At 45.9% G+C, this 15564-nt stretch overlaps 2 protein-coding genes and 1 long non-coding RNA gene across 3 annotated transcripts in view; 1 reads left to right on the top strand and 2 right to left on the bottom strand.

The window, feature by feature from the left end:
• Positions 1-15564, bottom strand: part of FAM204A (family with sequence similarity 204 member A) — a 476472-nt gene that overhangs the window by 33062 nt on the left and 427846 nt on the right. The gene's annotated exons all lie outside the window — the stretch shown is intronic.
• LOC112545835 (uncharacterized) overlaps positions 1-15564 on the top strand; it is a 163586-nt gene that overhangs the window by 138288 nt on the left and 9734 nt on the right. The window lies entirely within an intron of this gene.
• LOC149524018 (uncharacterized) lies at positions 1016-2489 on the bottom strand. The gene is made up of 2 exons (XM_089780198.1): positions 1981-2489; positions 1016-1613 (listed from the first exon to the last, which is right to left on the bottom strand). Exons 1-2 carry the CDS (start codon positions 2366-2368, stop codon positions 1066-1068), a joined length of 936 nt encoding a protein of 311 aa, XP_089636324.1. The 5' UTR covers positions 2369-2489; the 3' UTR covers positions 1016-1065.

The raw sequence follows: 15564 nt of genomic DNA, 5'->3' as shown, positions 1-15564 counted from the left end.
CAGGCTCATCTGTCTACCGGATCTGGACAGCGTCATGGCCGGCTTTGCTGCCCTCGGCTTCCCCAATTGCGGAGGAGCGCTCGATGGGACACACATTGCCATCCGTGCACCGCCCCATCGAGCAGCCCAATTCATCAATCGAAAGGGCTACTTTTCTATGGTCCTCCAGGCCCTGGTCGACCATCGTGGACAGTTTTCAGACATTTGTGTTGGGTGGTCAGGGCGGGCACACGATGCCCGCATCTTCAGAAACTCGTACCTGTACCGGAGGCTTCAGGCAGGAACACTTTTCCCCCATCGCCAGTTTGCGGTTGGGGATGTGCACATGCCGGTGTGCATAGTGGCCGATGCCGCCTATCCCCTGATGCCGTGGCTGATGAAGCCCTACACCGGCCACCTGGATGTGAGCAAGGAGCAGTTTAATGCTCGCCTTAACCGGGCTCGCAACCAGGTGGAATGTGCGTTTGGACGTTTAAAGGGCAGATTCCGGTGCTTGCTCACACGCCTCGACATGGGGGAGACCAACATCCCCGAGGTGGTGGCCGCGTGTTGCGTCCTCCATAACCTCGTGGAGAGGAAAGGGGAGGCCTTCCTACCAGGGTGGGGGAGAGCTGCTGATGGCCAGGAGAGGCTCTTTGCCCAGCCCCGGACAGCTGCCATCCGCCAGGCTCACCGGTCTGCAGTTGGCATCCGGGAGGCCCTCCGGGAGCAATTCTCCAGTGGAGGCCACTGAGTGCACTGAGGGGCTTCTGCCTGGGGACTGGGCCCTGGCCCCCAATAGAAGCTTCCCTCCACAACCCATCTCCTGACCCAGTTTGGACACATCACTTACACCAGGGTGTGTTTCAAAATAAAATGTTCTCTTTACTTATTTAAAATTTTGTACATATTATCCAACAATGTGGCAAAAGAACAAAAATTTTTTTCATTTTTGTTGTTGCCAAACTATATACAATAAACAAACAGTTCCTTTAACCCTTTGTGTGTGCTTAATAAGTGGGGTGATGGGGGTCATTGAAACCTGGAGGGGGGAAGGGGACTGGAAACCTGGAGGGGGGAAGGGGATCAGGTTGAACGGGGCTTGGCAGATTTCCCTTTCCTGCCTGGGCCTCGTGTTTGGGGTGCTCCCCGGCTACGGGATCGGGTGATGTACCTGTCGGTTGGCTGGCTGCTGGGGGGCTCTTGGGACGTGGAAGCCTGGGGGAGAGGAGGGCCAGGGGGAGAGAGGGGCTGGGGAGCTGGGGGGGCTGGGGGAGAGGGAGGTCCAAGGGGGGAAAGGGCTGCTGTTGTGGAAGGGGGGTTTGGTGGGGTGGGGTCATGGGGTGCTGGAGGAGCAGGACCTGGCACAGCAGCAGGCAAGCCGCTGACCTCCCTCAGGGTGGCGTACAGCACCGTGCGCTGCAGGACCAGCTCATTCATGAGCCGATCACGCCACCGCTCCTCTGCCTCCGCCCTCCGTAGCAGGATGGCATTCTGCTCCTGCACAGCCTCGACGTGCTGCCGGAGGATGTCGGCGTAGACACGCCTGTGTCTGCGGCTCCCATGTCTCTGAGGTGGAGATGGAGATGGAGGTGGGGCTGGGGTGCTGCGGCCCTCTTCCACGGCTGGTCCGGCTGTGGAGGAAAAGAAGAAGACACAATCAGTCCTATAAACTGGACTCTGTAGCACTTACAATACTAACAGGATGGTTTATTAGGGGATGAGCTTTCCAGGGCCAGACCCACTTCTTCAGATCAGAGTGACACGGCTACATTTCTATCACAATCAGTCATGTGTGCAACAGCTGTCCAAAAGGGCATGCCCTCTCCCTTGAGACAGGGGAAGCACACATTCTGAAGGTCACACTGTGTGTGTGTGTGTGTGTGTGTGTGTGACCTGGGCATCAGCCTGAGCATGACAGGTTTCCCTTGTGCATCACCCACTGTGCACCCACCCACCTACCTCCCCCCCCCGGGTGTGACACAACCTCACTGTACTCACCTGCTGCTTCCTCTCCCGCGCCAGATGACGCCTGGGAGGCCTCAGAGGTCTGGGTCACTGGCTCCAGGGTGAGGGTTGCCGTCTCCTCGGTGTCCTCCTCCTCTGGGCCCATGTCCCCGTCTCCAGAGTGCTGTAGCTCCCGCTCTGGAGCGTCCACCACCGGGTCTGCCAGTCCGGACTGCACGAACCTTCGTGGTGTGCGTGCTTCTGCACTGCCACCCAGGATCTGGTCCAGCTCTGGGTAGTAGGGGCAGTAGTGGGGGGCTGCCCCAGACCGGGAGCTCTCCTCCCTGGCTTTGGCGTAGCCCTGCCGCAGCTCCTTCACTTTGGAGCGCACCTGGTCCTGGGTGCGGGGGTAGTGGCCCTTCTGGGCCAGGGCTTCAGCCATGCGGCCATAAATGTCGGCATTTCGCCGCCGGCTTTTGAGGGCCTGTAAGGCCTCCTCCTCTCCCCACAGCTCCAGCAGGCTCTTGATCTCTGCGCCGGACCAGGATGGTGCCCGGCGCTTGGAGCCCTTGTCTGGGTCCCCAGAAGGCTCGGAGGAAGGGCCAGGACGCTCTTGGGGCTGTGACATGCTGCAGCAAGGTCGCCGTGTGCTCTGGCTCCTTGTCTGCAACAAGTGGCTGTGAGGGTGCGCCTGTCCCTTTAAGGAATGGCTGCAGCCAGGAACCACAGACGTGCAACCCATGGCCCAGATTGTCCACCAGGGCTTGTTCCTGGAGGCCAATTCTTTCGAAAGAAAGGGCTCCCCCCGTCCAGACTCACGTTCTTTCGATGGATCTCCCTCGAAAAAGGCGTTCTTCCTCGTGAAACGAGGTTTACCGCCGTCGAAAGAAAAGCCGCGTTCTTTCGATTTAATTTCGAAAGAACGCGGCTTGAGTCTGGACGCAGGGGAAGTTCTTTCGAAAAAAGGGTACTTTTTTCGAAAGAACCCCTGAGTGTGGACACGGCCTAAGTTTTAACTATTTTTCACTCCACTTTAATTTTAAATAACATAGGATACATCTACCCAGCAGGGCTAATGTTGAATTAAGCTACGCAACTTCAGCTGCATGAATTACGCAGCTAAAGTCAAAATAACTTAATTCGGCTTTTGGCGCTGTCTACACAGCAGGAAGATGAAGAAAGAACACTCTTCCTTCTACTTCCCTTATTCCTTGTGAAATGAGTGTTACCATGAGTCGGAGTAAGAAGTCCTCCAGCTTGACATTATTTCAAAAGAAAGGCTTGCAGTATAGACGCGGACTTTGTTATTTCAGAGTAATGTCAGTTATTCCGAAATAACACTGCTGTGTAGATGTACCCATAATGATTTCAAAGAATTCCCAGAGAGAGTGAAAGAAAAAATAGTCTTTCTAGAATCATGGACATTTGAGACGGAGAAGTCCTTTCAAGTTACTTAGGGGCCTGATCCAAAGCCAGTTGTAGTCAATGGAAAGTTTTCAAGGGACACCAGTGGACTTTGGATCAAATGTGTGGTCTATTAATTAGTTTGCACATTACAGATAACTTAGTAGTTCCATTAGTTTCAGTGGATTTCATCCATTATATATATGACTGTATAAAGTGAAATTACACAGGTGTAAAGATCAGCGAACAATCCGCTAGCATTATAATGGTTGTATGCTACAACTATAGTTTTAAGTCAAGTTGCTAAAACAGAGTTTATGCACAAAAATAACGTAGTTGCATCCCAAGGGTCATAAAAGCGATATAAAACTGAGTTACTTCTCAGAAATTAGCCAGTGGAGAAAGAAAACATATAGTTTAAAACACACTTCATTACTGCCCGGATGAAGCATCTCTTTTTCTACTATGCACTCATCGCTGATTCACAATTTAATATTGAGTCAAGTTCATGAAGCTTTGGATTTCATGACTTATCTTTTCATTAGCCACCACAACATCAGCCAGTGTTACATAAATATTACAAACATGTTTCTCAAGCATGACTGAGCTTCTTTGGTCTTGATACTATCCATCTCAGGTGTGTAAAAAAAATCTAAATTAAATTTGAAAGCCTGCAAAATTCAAGTTTTTTTGTTTCATTTAGGAAGTTCTCTCTCTTTCTCTCTCTCTCTCTCACACACACATAACACTGTTTTGTGTATTTGTAGTGCAGTGTATTTTTTATTTATATGAAAGACATTCAGCTCTGTGTGAGAACTCTTTGGTACGGAGACTTAAACCTGCAGCAACACATGCTTCAGCAATGCAAGTTGGTACCCACAGTTTTGGGCGGGCTTTTATGGCCAATGCCACTGCATTTATATTGCTCTTTTTGGCCATGTTTTGGTGGGTAAATTTAGAATGGGTATGTCTATCAAAGCTGCAATCAGATCTTTATTGCAGTTCTGATGTACCCTAAATTTTGCAGCTCTTTGTTTGAAAATAGGAAGTCAGGAGTAAAAGTTTCCTCCAATTAAGGGAACTATATAATGTTGACAATGACCCTTTCACATCATTTTGTAAGAGATGGATGCCTCTGTTCTGCTTTCCCTGGTGAGATAAAATATATTCCTCTTGAAATGCCTATGGCCTGCATTAGCTCATGGAATCAGAACACTATAGTGAAACTTGTAGCCAGGGATCTGAATACAACATTTAGGTGGCCTCACCAGGCATTAAATAAATGTGCAGGTCCAAGCATTCCAATCAAATCTCTCTCAGGTCTCTTAATACATTTTTTCAGTATATGCTTTATAAATTAAAAGCCTTTCATGTATAGATTACGATTCAAAGGTGATAAAGCTTTATTTGGAATGTCTTGCTAAAGACAAAATTGGTGAAGTGTTTTCATGTCCCTGAGTGGGCACCTGAGATCATAGCAGCAGATGTAAAATTTAAATTGAAGTGCCTCGCCCAGGCCACTGTACATGTATGAAATGGGTAAAATGCTAAGCACTCTTCAGTAGCGAGTCTCTGTGGGTTGAAGGCAGCAGATGTGGGATTGCAATCATTAATAAGGGCTATGTCTACACTACAGAGTTTTTGGGGGAAAATGGCCATTTTTCCGAAAAAACTTCACTTATGTCCACACTGCAATTGCGTTCTTTCAGACAAAAATTGAAAGAACAGATGGGTTTTTCTGACACTGGTAAACCTCTTTCTTTGAGGAGGAAGCCTTTTTCCAAAAGAGCTCTTTCAGAAAAAGGCGTGTGTGGACAGGGAAGAGGGAGTTCTTTCAAAAGAAGAGGAAAGAGGAAAAAGCACAGGTGCCTGGTGGCCACTCTGTCCATAGTAATCACAGCTTAAATGTGAGATAGTGTCCATTCAGTGTGGACACTGTCTTTTGAAAAAGCTTTTTTGATGTGCTTTGGCAGTGTGGATGCTCTCTTTTGGAAGAAGTTTTTTTGGAAGATCTCTTCTGGAAAAGCTTCTTCTGAAAGATGTCTGCAGTCTAAGGGTGTGTCTAGACTACATGCCTCCTTCGACGGAGGCATGTAGATTAGCCAGATCGGAAGAGGGAAATGAAGCCGCGATTAAAATAATCGCGGCTTCATTTAAATTTAAATGGCTGCCCCGATCTGCCGATCAGCTGTTTGTCGGCAGATCGGGGGAGTCTGGACGCGATGCCCCGACAAAGAAGCCTTTCTTCATCGACACAGGTAAACCTGGTTTCACGAGGCTTACCTGTGTCGATGAAGAAAGGCTTCTTTGTCGGGGCATCGCGTCCAGACTCCCCCGATCTGCCGACAAACAGCTGATCGGCAGATCGGGGCAGCCATTTAAATTTAAATGAAGCCGCGATTATTTTAATCGCGGCTTCATTTCCCTCTTCCGATCTGGCTAATCTACATGCCTCCGTCGAAGGAGGCATGTAGTCTAGACACACCCTATATGTAGCCAAGGTGGTCAGGTAGAGCCCTGAATTCCCTTCTGTAAGAGTTTTTTTATCCATTGCAGCTCATACAAGACAAATGAATCTAACATGTTGGAACTACATCCATATTTGAACTTTCACGAGGGCGCCTGCTGTACATGTTTCGCTAGAGGAAAAATATTTGCTCTTCATCTAATGAGCTTGTCCCTTTTCCTGGGCTGCTAACAATAATGGTATTTAGCATGGAACAACAACATGACAGATCTTGGAGTGTCATGCCAATAAGTGGTCTCTGATAACAGAGAACAGACTGGAAAAATCAGTAGTTAGATGTAGAGGTTATGAATTGTTTGGGCTGTTTTACAATTTACTGGAAAGTATATACCCCTGAAACTTTTGCTGTGGAATCTAAAATATTAGGCACCCAGCAGAGTTTTATACAGTAGTTTTCTCTAATCTCAAAAACATCTGTTCATTTTAAAAAGTAAATCTGTACACAGTTTACATTTTAAGGAGGGTTAGATGCCACTCTTCAATTTCCTTTTAAAAATAATTCACAGTATTTGCAGTCAGAGCTTTCTTTGCCCCTGCTGTTTAAAGTGAAATGATTCCACTATGTTTAATATCACAGCACCATTCTCCTTTAGCCACAACCTTAGCATATTGAGGAATGCAAAAGAATAAAATAGCTTTTGGAGACAAGGAGCAGATTTTTATTGTATCCAGTACATATCACCTTATGGATTACCCATTCATTATTACGCTTTGTTCCATTTTCTAGCACAAATTAGATTTACCTCAATTTAAGGCTGAGATGAAGTTCTGAAGCTTCGTTTCCTTTTTTTTTTTTTTTTTTTTTTTTTTTTTGCTTCAAAGGAGAAAAGTCTCAAAAACACATACACACACAGGACTCGCACCACGCAGAATTGATTTTTCTGGAGGCAGTTCTTCCATTCAGTGACTTAACTGGAGATCCTTTTTCTGGTAATGCCTATCCAGCAAATCAAGGGTTGGCAGAAGGAGCAGGGAGACAGTAAATGGCAGATTTCTTTCTTTTCCCCCAGCCACTGGGGTTGGTGTCCAGATTGCCTGTGGCACTATGAATTTGTTATTCAACAAATCTTCAAAAAGCAGACCGTTTGTACAATAGCCACAGCAGGATTGCTGTTCCTTGTCTTATTCTTTGAGCCACAGCAAATAAAAGACTACACATCCACAGAACACTTCACAATAACATCCTCCATTCATAATCATAAGATACTTTCCTGGTGACTTTACAGCAACCCCAAAATAGTGGAGGGTAAGGAGGGAGTCTTTAGAACTTTCTGACAAAATGTGTTTCCTTTACAAAATTAACCCATTTTAAACAGTGCTAATATTTATTTGCTTCTGTTTGTGTAGGTGGCAACCCACCCCACTTAGTAGTATCTGAGGGTATGTCTACACTACCACCCTAGTTCGAACTAGGGCGGTAATGTAGTCAACCGGAGTTGCAAATGAAGCCCGGGATTTGAATTTCCCGGGCTTCATTTGCATGTTGCCGGGCGCCGCCATTTTTAAATGTCAGCTAGTTCGGACTCCGTGCCCCGTGGCTACACGCGGCACGAACTAGGTAGTTCGGACTAGGCTTCCTATTCTGAACTACCTGTGCTCCTCGTTCCACAGGAGTGTACCCATCATGGTAGTATCTGAGAGCCTTATAAGGAATTAACAATAAGGAACACACAGTTTCCTTCCTCTTAGTCAGTGGGGGAAATTGCTTGATTAGTCCAGGGCTTTAGACCCAGGCAGGGGGCCAGTAACCAGAGGCTACGGCTACACTGCCATTTTTTTGTGGAAGAGGATATGTAAATCGCTCTCGCATTTGTATATCTTCTTCCGATTCTTTTTGCGGAAGCGGTTTTGCCGATAAAAAGCCCGTGTAGACGGGGCCGTTTGTTGGAAAAAAACCCTCTTTCTCAAGATCCTGTAAACCTCAATTTTTGAGGAATAAGGGATCTTTTAAAAGAGGTTTTTTTCCCGACAAATGGCCCTGTCTACATGGGGCTTTTTAGCGGCAAAACCGCTTCTGCAAAAAGAATCAGAAGATATGCAAATATGAGTGATTTGCATATCTACTTCCGCAAAAGAACGGAAGTGTAGCTGTAGCCTGAGGGACTGAAAACCTCAGGCTTTGCTTTGGGTGATGGGGTTTGGCTTCAACCTGGGCCTCAGCAAATCTAAGCCAGCCCCAGTGACACCAGGCCTGCTGATGTGGGATGGGTTATTCAAAGGGGCCCCGAGCGCCTGGCTGCTGCTGCTGCTAATTGTTGCAGGAGTGCCGGAGCACTGCTCCACGTGGCTCTGAGGGATGGGGGAATGGGGGGGTGCATTGTGGTCTGGGTGCACTAAGGGCTGACTGCTCTGGCCTCTGCCTTTTCCGCCTGATGCCTGCCCCTTGTGGGGGCATGGTGGTGATCTCCTCACACCTTGTCTCAGGGCCTGCAATGTCTGTTGGCCCTGTTTGGTGACCCCACTAAAATGGGGTCATGGCCCACTATGGGGTCTCAATCCACAGTCTGGAAAATGCTGGTCTTGAGTTCAGGGGTGTTTGGTCCTGCTCTGAGTTCAGGGAACTGGACTTGATGACAGTTTGAGGTACCTTCCAGTCCTATGTTTCTATGACAAGTTTATAGGCTTCTTTCAATGTCTTCCTGTTTCCAGTGATCATATAGGTTAATAGTTTAACTGGTCTGGGAGAATATAGCTAGGGTGGGAGGTCATGGTTGGTCATGGTGGGAGGACCCCTGATTTGGATGTAGAAGGTGGGGTGATCAACTGGTTATCTAAGGTGTTTGTACACAAATGCGAGAAGCCTGGGAAACAAACAGGAAGAATTAGAAGCCTTGGCTTCAAATCTATGATTTGATTGGAATAACGGAGACTTGGTGGGATGACTCACATGACTGGAGCACTGTCGTGGAAGAGTATAAACTGTTCAGGAAGAACAGACGGGGAAGAAAAGGAAGCGGAGTTGCATTGTATGTAAGAGAGCAGTATGATTGCTTGAAGCTCCAGTATTTAGAGGGAGAAAAGACTGTTGAGAGTCTATGGGTAAAGTTTACCCATATGGAAGCAACAGAGGTGATGTTATGGTTGGGGTTGGCTATAGACCACCGGATCAGATGAGGCTTTCTTTGGACAACTGAGAGAAGCTTCCAGATCACAGGCCCTGGTTCTCATGGGCGACTTTAATCACCCTGACATCTCTGGGAGACCAATACAGCAGTACACAGACAATCCAGGGAGTTTTTGGAGAATGTTGGGGATAACTTCTTGGTACAAATGCTGAGGGAACCAACCAGGGGCCATGCACAGCTTTACCTGCTGCTCACAAACAGGGAGGAACTAGTAGGGGAAGTAGATCTGGGTGACAACGTGGGAAGCAGTGATCATGAGATGATAGATTTCAGGATCCTGACCAAAGGAAGAAAGAAGGGTAGCAAAATACATACCCTGGACTTCAAAAGAGCAGACTTTGACTCCTTCAGAGAACTGATGGGAAGGATTCCATGGGATGCTTACATGAAGGGGAGAGGAATCCAGGAGAGCTGGCAGTATTTTAAAGAATCCTTATTGAAGGCACAGGAAGAAACCATCCCGATGTGCAGCAAGAAAAGCAAATATGTTAGGTGACCAGATTGGCTTACCGGGGACATCCTTGGTGAGCTTAAACACAAAAAGGAAGCTTACAAGAAGTGGAAACTTGGACAGATGACTAGGGAGGAGTATAAATATATTCCTTGAGAATGCAGGGGAGTTATCAGGAAGGCAAAAGTGCAATTGGAATTGCAGCTAGCAAGGGATGTGAAGGATAACAAGAAAGGTTTCTACAGGCATGTTAGCAATAAGAGGGTGATCAGAGAGTGCGTGGGGCCCTTATTGAATGAGGGAGGTAACCTAGTGACAGTTGATGTGGGAAAAGCTGAAGTACTCAATGCTTTCTTTGCCTTGTCTTTACAGACAAGGTCAGCTCCCAGACAAATGCACTAGGCAATGCGGCATGAGAAGGAGGTGGATAGCCCTTGGTGGGGAAAGAACAAGTTAGGAACTATTTAGAAAAGCTAAATGGATACACAAATCCATTGGTCCCGGATTTAATGCATTTGAGGGTACTGAGGGAGTTGGCAAGTGTCATTGCGGAGCCTTTGTCTATTATCTTTGAAAACTTGTGGAGATCGGGAGAGATCCCGGATGACTGGAAAAAGCCAAATGTAGTGCCTATCTTTAAAAAAGAGAAGAAGGACAATCCAGGGAACTACAGACCAGTCAGCCTTACCTCAGTACCCGGAAAAATCATGGAGGGGATCCTCAAAGAATCCATTTTGAAGCACTTGGAAGAGGGAAAAATGATCAGGAATATTCAACATGGATTCACAAAGGGCAAGTCGTACCTGACCAATCTGATTAGCTTCTTTGTTGAGGTAACTGGCTCTGTAGATATGGGAAAGTCAGTGGATGTTCTATACCTTGACTTTAGCAAAGCTTTTCATATGTTCTTCCACAATATTCTTGCCAGCAAGTTAAGGGATTATGGATTGGATAAATGGACTGTAAGATGGATAGAAAGCTGGATCGACTGTTGGGCACAATGGGTAGTGATCAATGGCTCAATGTCAGGTTGGAGGTCGGTTTCTAGCAGAGTGCCCCAAGGATCTGTTCTTGGATCGGTTTTATTCAACATCTTTATTAATAACCTGGATGAGGGGATGGATTGCACCCTCAGCAAGTTCCCAGATGACACTAAGCTAGGTGGAGAGGTAGATATGCTGGAGGGCAAAGATAGGGTCCAGAGTGACCTGAACAGATTAGAGGATTGGGCCAAAAGAAATCTGAAGAGGTTCAACAAGGACAAGTGTAGAGTCCTGCACTTGAAACAGAAGAATCTCATGCATTGTTACAGTCTGGGGACTGAATGACTAAGTAGCAGTTCTGCAGAAAATGACCTGGGGATTACAGTGGATGAGAAGCTGGATATGAGTCAACAGTGTGCCCTTGTAGCCAAGAAGGCTAATGGCATATTGGGGTGCATTAGGAGGAACATTGCCAGCAGATCCAGAGAACTGATTATTCCCCTTTATTCGGCTCTGGTGAGGCCACATCTAGAATATTGTGTTCAGTTCTGGGCTCCCCACTATATAAAGGATGTGGATGCATTGGAGAGGGTCCAGCGGAGGATGACCAAAATGATTAGGGGGCTGGAGTGCATGGCCTATGAGGAGAGACTGAAGGATTTGGGTTTGTTTAGTCTGAAGAAGAGAAGAGTGAGGGGGGATTTGATAGCAGCCTTCAACTTCCTGAAGGGAGATTCCAAAGAGGATGGAGAGAGGCTGTTCACAGTAGTGATGGATGGCAGAACAAGGAACAATGGTCTCAAGTTACAGTGGGAGAGGTCTAGATTGGATATTATGAAAAACTATTTCACTAGGAGGGTGGTAAAGCACTGGAATGGGTTACCTAGATGTTTTTAAGTCTTGGCTTGACAAAGCACTGGCTGGGTTGATTTAACTGGGATTGGTCCTGGATTGGGCAGGGGGCTAGACTTGATGACCTCCTGAGGTCTCTTTCAGCTCTATGATTCTATGGTACAATGGCCAGTGGTTTTGAACAAGAGAAGGACCTTGACTTGGATTCTATAAGTGGTAATGAATTAATGCAGAGTACTGGGTACATGCGCTTATAGTAACCTGAGTTGTTAAGTAAATGGGCTGTTTCTCCAGGTGTTATGGCTTACTCCCTTGGTATAGTAAGCTGAAAAATCAAGCCTGATGTCATCAAGCCTCACCATGGCCCGGTCTGTGCCTGATAGGACAGAATAAATCTTTCTGGCCAGTTGCCGATGGAAATGGTTGATTTTTGCCACCATTGCTATTTGGTGATCCATTGCACACAACAGTTCCAGAACACCCTGCAGCTATCTGACTGACAACATTATAAAGGCTGATGTCCTTAACATTAGGAAATGTGACAGAGCCAAGTTCTTCACAATGCTTTCTTCTTCCTACCAGTTTTACCTCTCTCCTGCCTGGCTTCAGCTTTAGGCAGATGCTCGTCATCTTGGTGTTGATATCAGCAAGGTGCTGAGAAAGTTGGGGGGTTATGTTTGATTAAAAGGAGATGTACAACAAGGGGTAATTTACATTGTCTCACCAACTCTTCCAATGGTCTCATTGTCTAAGTAGGGGAAGAGCCCTGAGCCTAAGGGAGACTGGAGGTAAGGATTTAAGGGGTGGAGGAACAGTTGTCCATAATGACCATTTGGGTTCAGTCTGAGAGCAACGACCTGAGCCATTTCTGGGCATTTGCATTCCTCCCTGAAGCCTCTTGCAGACACAAGAGGAGCATCTGTAGAGCAGTGCTACAGACAGGGCCAGAAGAATGAAGTGGAAGGGGACATACACCAGAGCAAGAGGTGAATTTTCAGTGCCAGGTTCTGGCCCGAAACTGGAACGAGACAGATCTATGATACTAACAGCTAAAGAAGGCAGAATTTCAGGTTTCCAACTTATAAAGGGATAGTTGGACAAAGTTTTTGGCTTGAGGCATTTTTTGACACTGGTTGGATTATTATTGCCTATTTTATGGTGGATAATCAATTCTGCTCATTAAAGCAGATTCTGACAGTCTTTGTTAGTAGGGTACCCAGAAGTTCTGTACAGGCAGTCCCTGGGTTATGTACAAGATAGGGACTATAGGTTTGTTCTTAAGTTGAATTTGTATGTAAGTCGGAACTGGCTCCAGATTCAGCAGCTGCTGCTGAAACGGACCAGGGACTGACTACAGGAAGCTGGAGGCAGAATTGCTCTGCCCCCAGCTTCCTGGAATCAGCCACTGATCAGTTTCAACAGCGGCTGAATCTCGAGCCTGGGACAGAACAGCTGGGCTGCCAGGTAGGTCCCTGCAGGACCAACCCAGCAGCACCCCAGTTGCTCTACCCCAGGGTCCACAACAAAAGCCTGGTCTGCTGGGGGGAGGGGCGCACTAGCTGCGCCCCCCCAGCAGACCAGGGACACGGGGAGCAAAGCTGCAGTGGCGGTGGGGTGCCGCGCCTCTGAGGCTTTGCTCTGGCAAAGCCGGGGAGGCGCGGGACCTCGCCGCCGCTGTGGCTTTGCTCCGGGTGTCCCTGGTCTGCTGGAGACGGTCCCCAGCAGACCAGGGGCACCCGGAGCAGCTTTTCTCGCCCTGGAGGTCGAGGTGGCGGGACTGCTGCGCTCTGGGCGGTCCCGCTGCCTGCGAGATCCGGGGCGAGAAAGCCCCGTTCGTAAGTGCGGATCCGATATAAGTCGGATCCGCGTAACTCGGGGACTGCCTGTACTTCCCTTACCATGTAAGAGCAGGACTCAGAGTAGCAAAAAAGGGCCCTGATGGGCCTCATTACTTCCACCGCTCATCTTGTACAAATGAATTGAATTCTTGGAAGAAGGACATTAGCAAAACGCTAATTCGAACTAGCTTTTTAGTCTGGATGCGTTAGTTCGAATTAGCTTAGTTAATTCATTCGAATTAGCGCTGTAGTGTAGACATACGCTAGAGTAGTTGTATCTGCAAGACCTGTGGTTCTGCTTTTGGAAGATGTTACTTGCCAGTTTGCTGAGTGAAAATATTGGAAAATAAGGTAAAATAGATATTGGTCATAATCTGAAATTTTTATCTAAACTGCCTTGAATTTGGTGGGTTGGATAGAGAGTGATCTGGATTAAAACAGGTTTTGCAAAACCAAACCCTAGCTCAGACTTTGTGAAAGCAATGTAAAAACCACTCTAGTTTGCTGAAAAATTATCTGTTCTTTCCACAACTTTGTACTTTGGTGGCTCAGATAAATAGAAACTGAATCCAAGCATCCTGGTTTTACAAAAGCTCCTCGGCTTGTTTAAAAAAAATAAGATTAAAGAAATCCTGTAGGTTGTTGGAGATGATTTTATCTTGTTACACTGCAAACCCCATTCTCTTATTTTAAATCTTCTGTTTTACTAAAGATAACTAATGTGGTGCAGAGAACCAGCACGTTTTATGACATTCTTAAACTTAAAACAAGCTACAATGATGGGGTTTTTTGGCAGTCATGGGGGAGATACCTTTGTCCTGATGTTCTCTACAGAAAAAGTTTTTCTATTACACTGATGGATGTATTCAGATCATTATGAGAATGGATATACTTTCCACACAAACTAATGTGAATCTCTGTGCACTGAGGAAACTGGACTCAGTGGATTTGATTGTGATCTCACTTACACTGGTTTTACACTGGGGCTATGTCTACACTACAGGGTTTTTGCACAAAAACAGCTGTTTTTGTGCAAAAACCCGCGGTGTGTCCACCATTTTTGCTCAAGAAAATTTACAGTAAAACAGCAAAACAGAGGGCTTTTTGTGGAGTAGATATACCTCTTTCTACAAGGAATAACTCCTTTTTGTGCAAGAGTTCTTGTGCAAGAGTCTTGCACAAAAAGGTGTATGTGGACGCTCAACAGAGGTTTCTTGCGCAAAAAGAGCCAATCAGAAAAAGCACAGGTTCTCTTGAGCAAGTGTGTCCATACAGTGTGGATGCTCTCTTGTGCAAAAGCACAACACTTTTGCGATGTGCTTTTGAGGGGTGGATGTGCTTTTGTGCAAGAAGTTTTTGTGGAAGAGCTCTTCTGCAAAAAGCTTCTTGCGCAAAAACCCTGCAGTGTAGACAAAGCCTGGGTGTAACTCCAATGATGTCAGTGGAATTATTACATGTGATTTTACACTAGTGTAATTTAGATCAGAATCAGGCCCAAGGAATTTGGGATTGAAAATATACTGACAGAAAGACTGTTTCATATAATTTATTTTTAGTAGGAAACATCAGGTCAAATTTCACCCTGGTATAAGATGACACAGCTCTACCGACTTTGCTGAAGTTATACCAACTTATACCAGGGCTGAATGTGGATTGTTATATCCAGTAGTTAGGACATTTAGGTTGCCTATAACAACAACTATTTTTTTAAAAGCATTATTATTAAAGCCACCGCTGCTGCTATTTTGTAGGGAACTAATTGTCTCCACTAATTTTCTAACTGGTGAGAAGCTAGTAGAGTTACTCTAGGTAGATTTGTAAATGCGATGAAAATTTGGCACAATGTGTCTGCCCAAGACAGAAAATGTTGAGTAATACAAGAATGCAAAGAAAAGTAATTTAAATTGTAAAAGTTCCAAATTATTTGTTTACATGATGGTAGCTTCCTTTGCCTTTATTCTTGCAATATTAGAGGCAAAGAGGGACAGTCTGGATGTATCTACATAGCAAAGTCATTTTGGAATAACAACTGTTATGCCGAAATAACTATGCAAGCGTCTATATAGCAATTCTGTTATTTCAAAATAATTTTGAAATAATGGACAGCTTATTCCAACTTCTGTACACCTCATCCTACAAAGGATAACGCCTACTCCAAAATATTTATTTCGGAATAGGGGCTGTGTAGATGCTTCACTTCTACTATTTCAAAAGAGCCCCTCACCAGGACCATTCTAAGTTATTCCTCCTGGGGCTCTAAATTGAGATAGCATGTCTACATTAAGGGAGCTTGCCTTGGATTAATTTTGAGGCTTCCCTGCAGTATAGATGTGCTATTTCAAAATAAGATATTTCAGAATTACTATTCCGGAATAGCTTATTCCTAAATAACTGTGTGGTATAGATGTAGCCTCTGAGCCCTAGTGTAATTGCATCATTGATGTCAACTGAGTTTCTC

This window comes from Pelodiscus sinensis, chromosome 8, assembly GCF_052426305.1.
Source record: "Pelodiscus sinensis isolate ZL-2025 chromosome 8, ASM5242630v1, whole genome shotgun sequence".
Taxonomy (NCBI): Eukaryota; Metazoa; Chordata; order Testudines; family Trionychidae; genus Pelodiscus; species Pelodiscus sinensis.
This window is presented reverse-complemented; position numbering and strand designations above follow the sequence as displayed.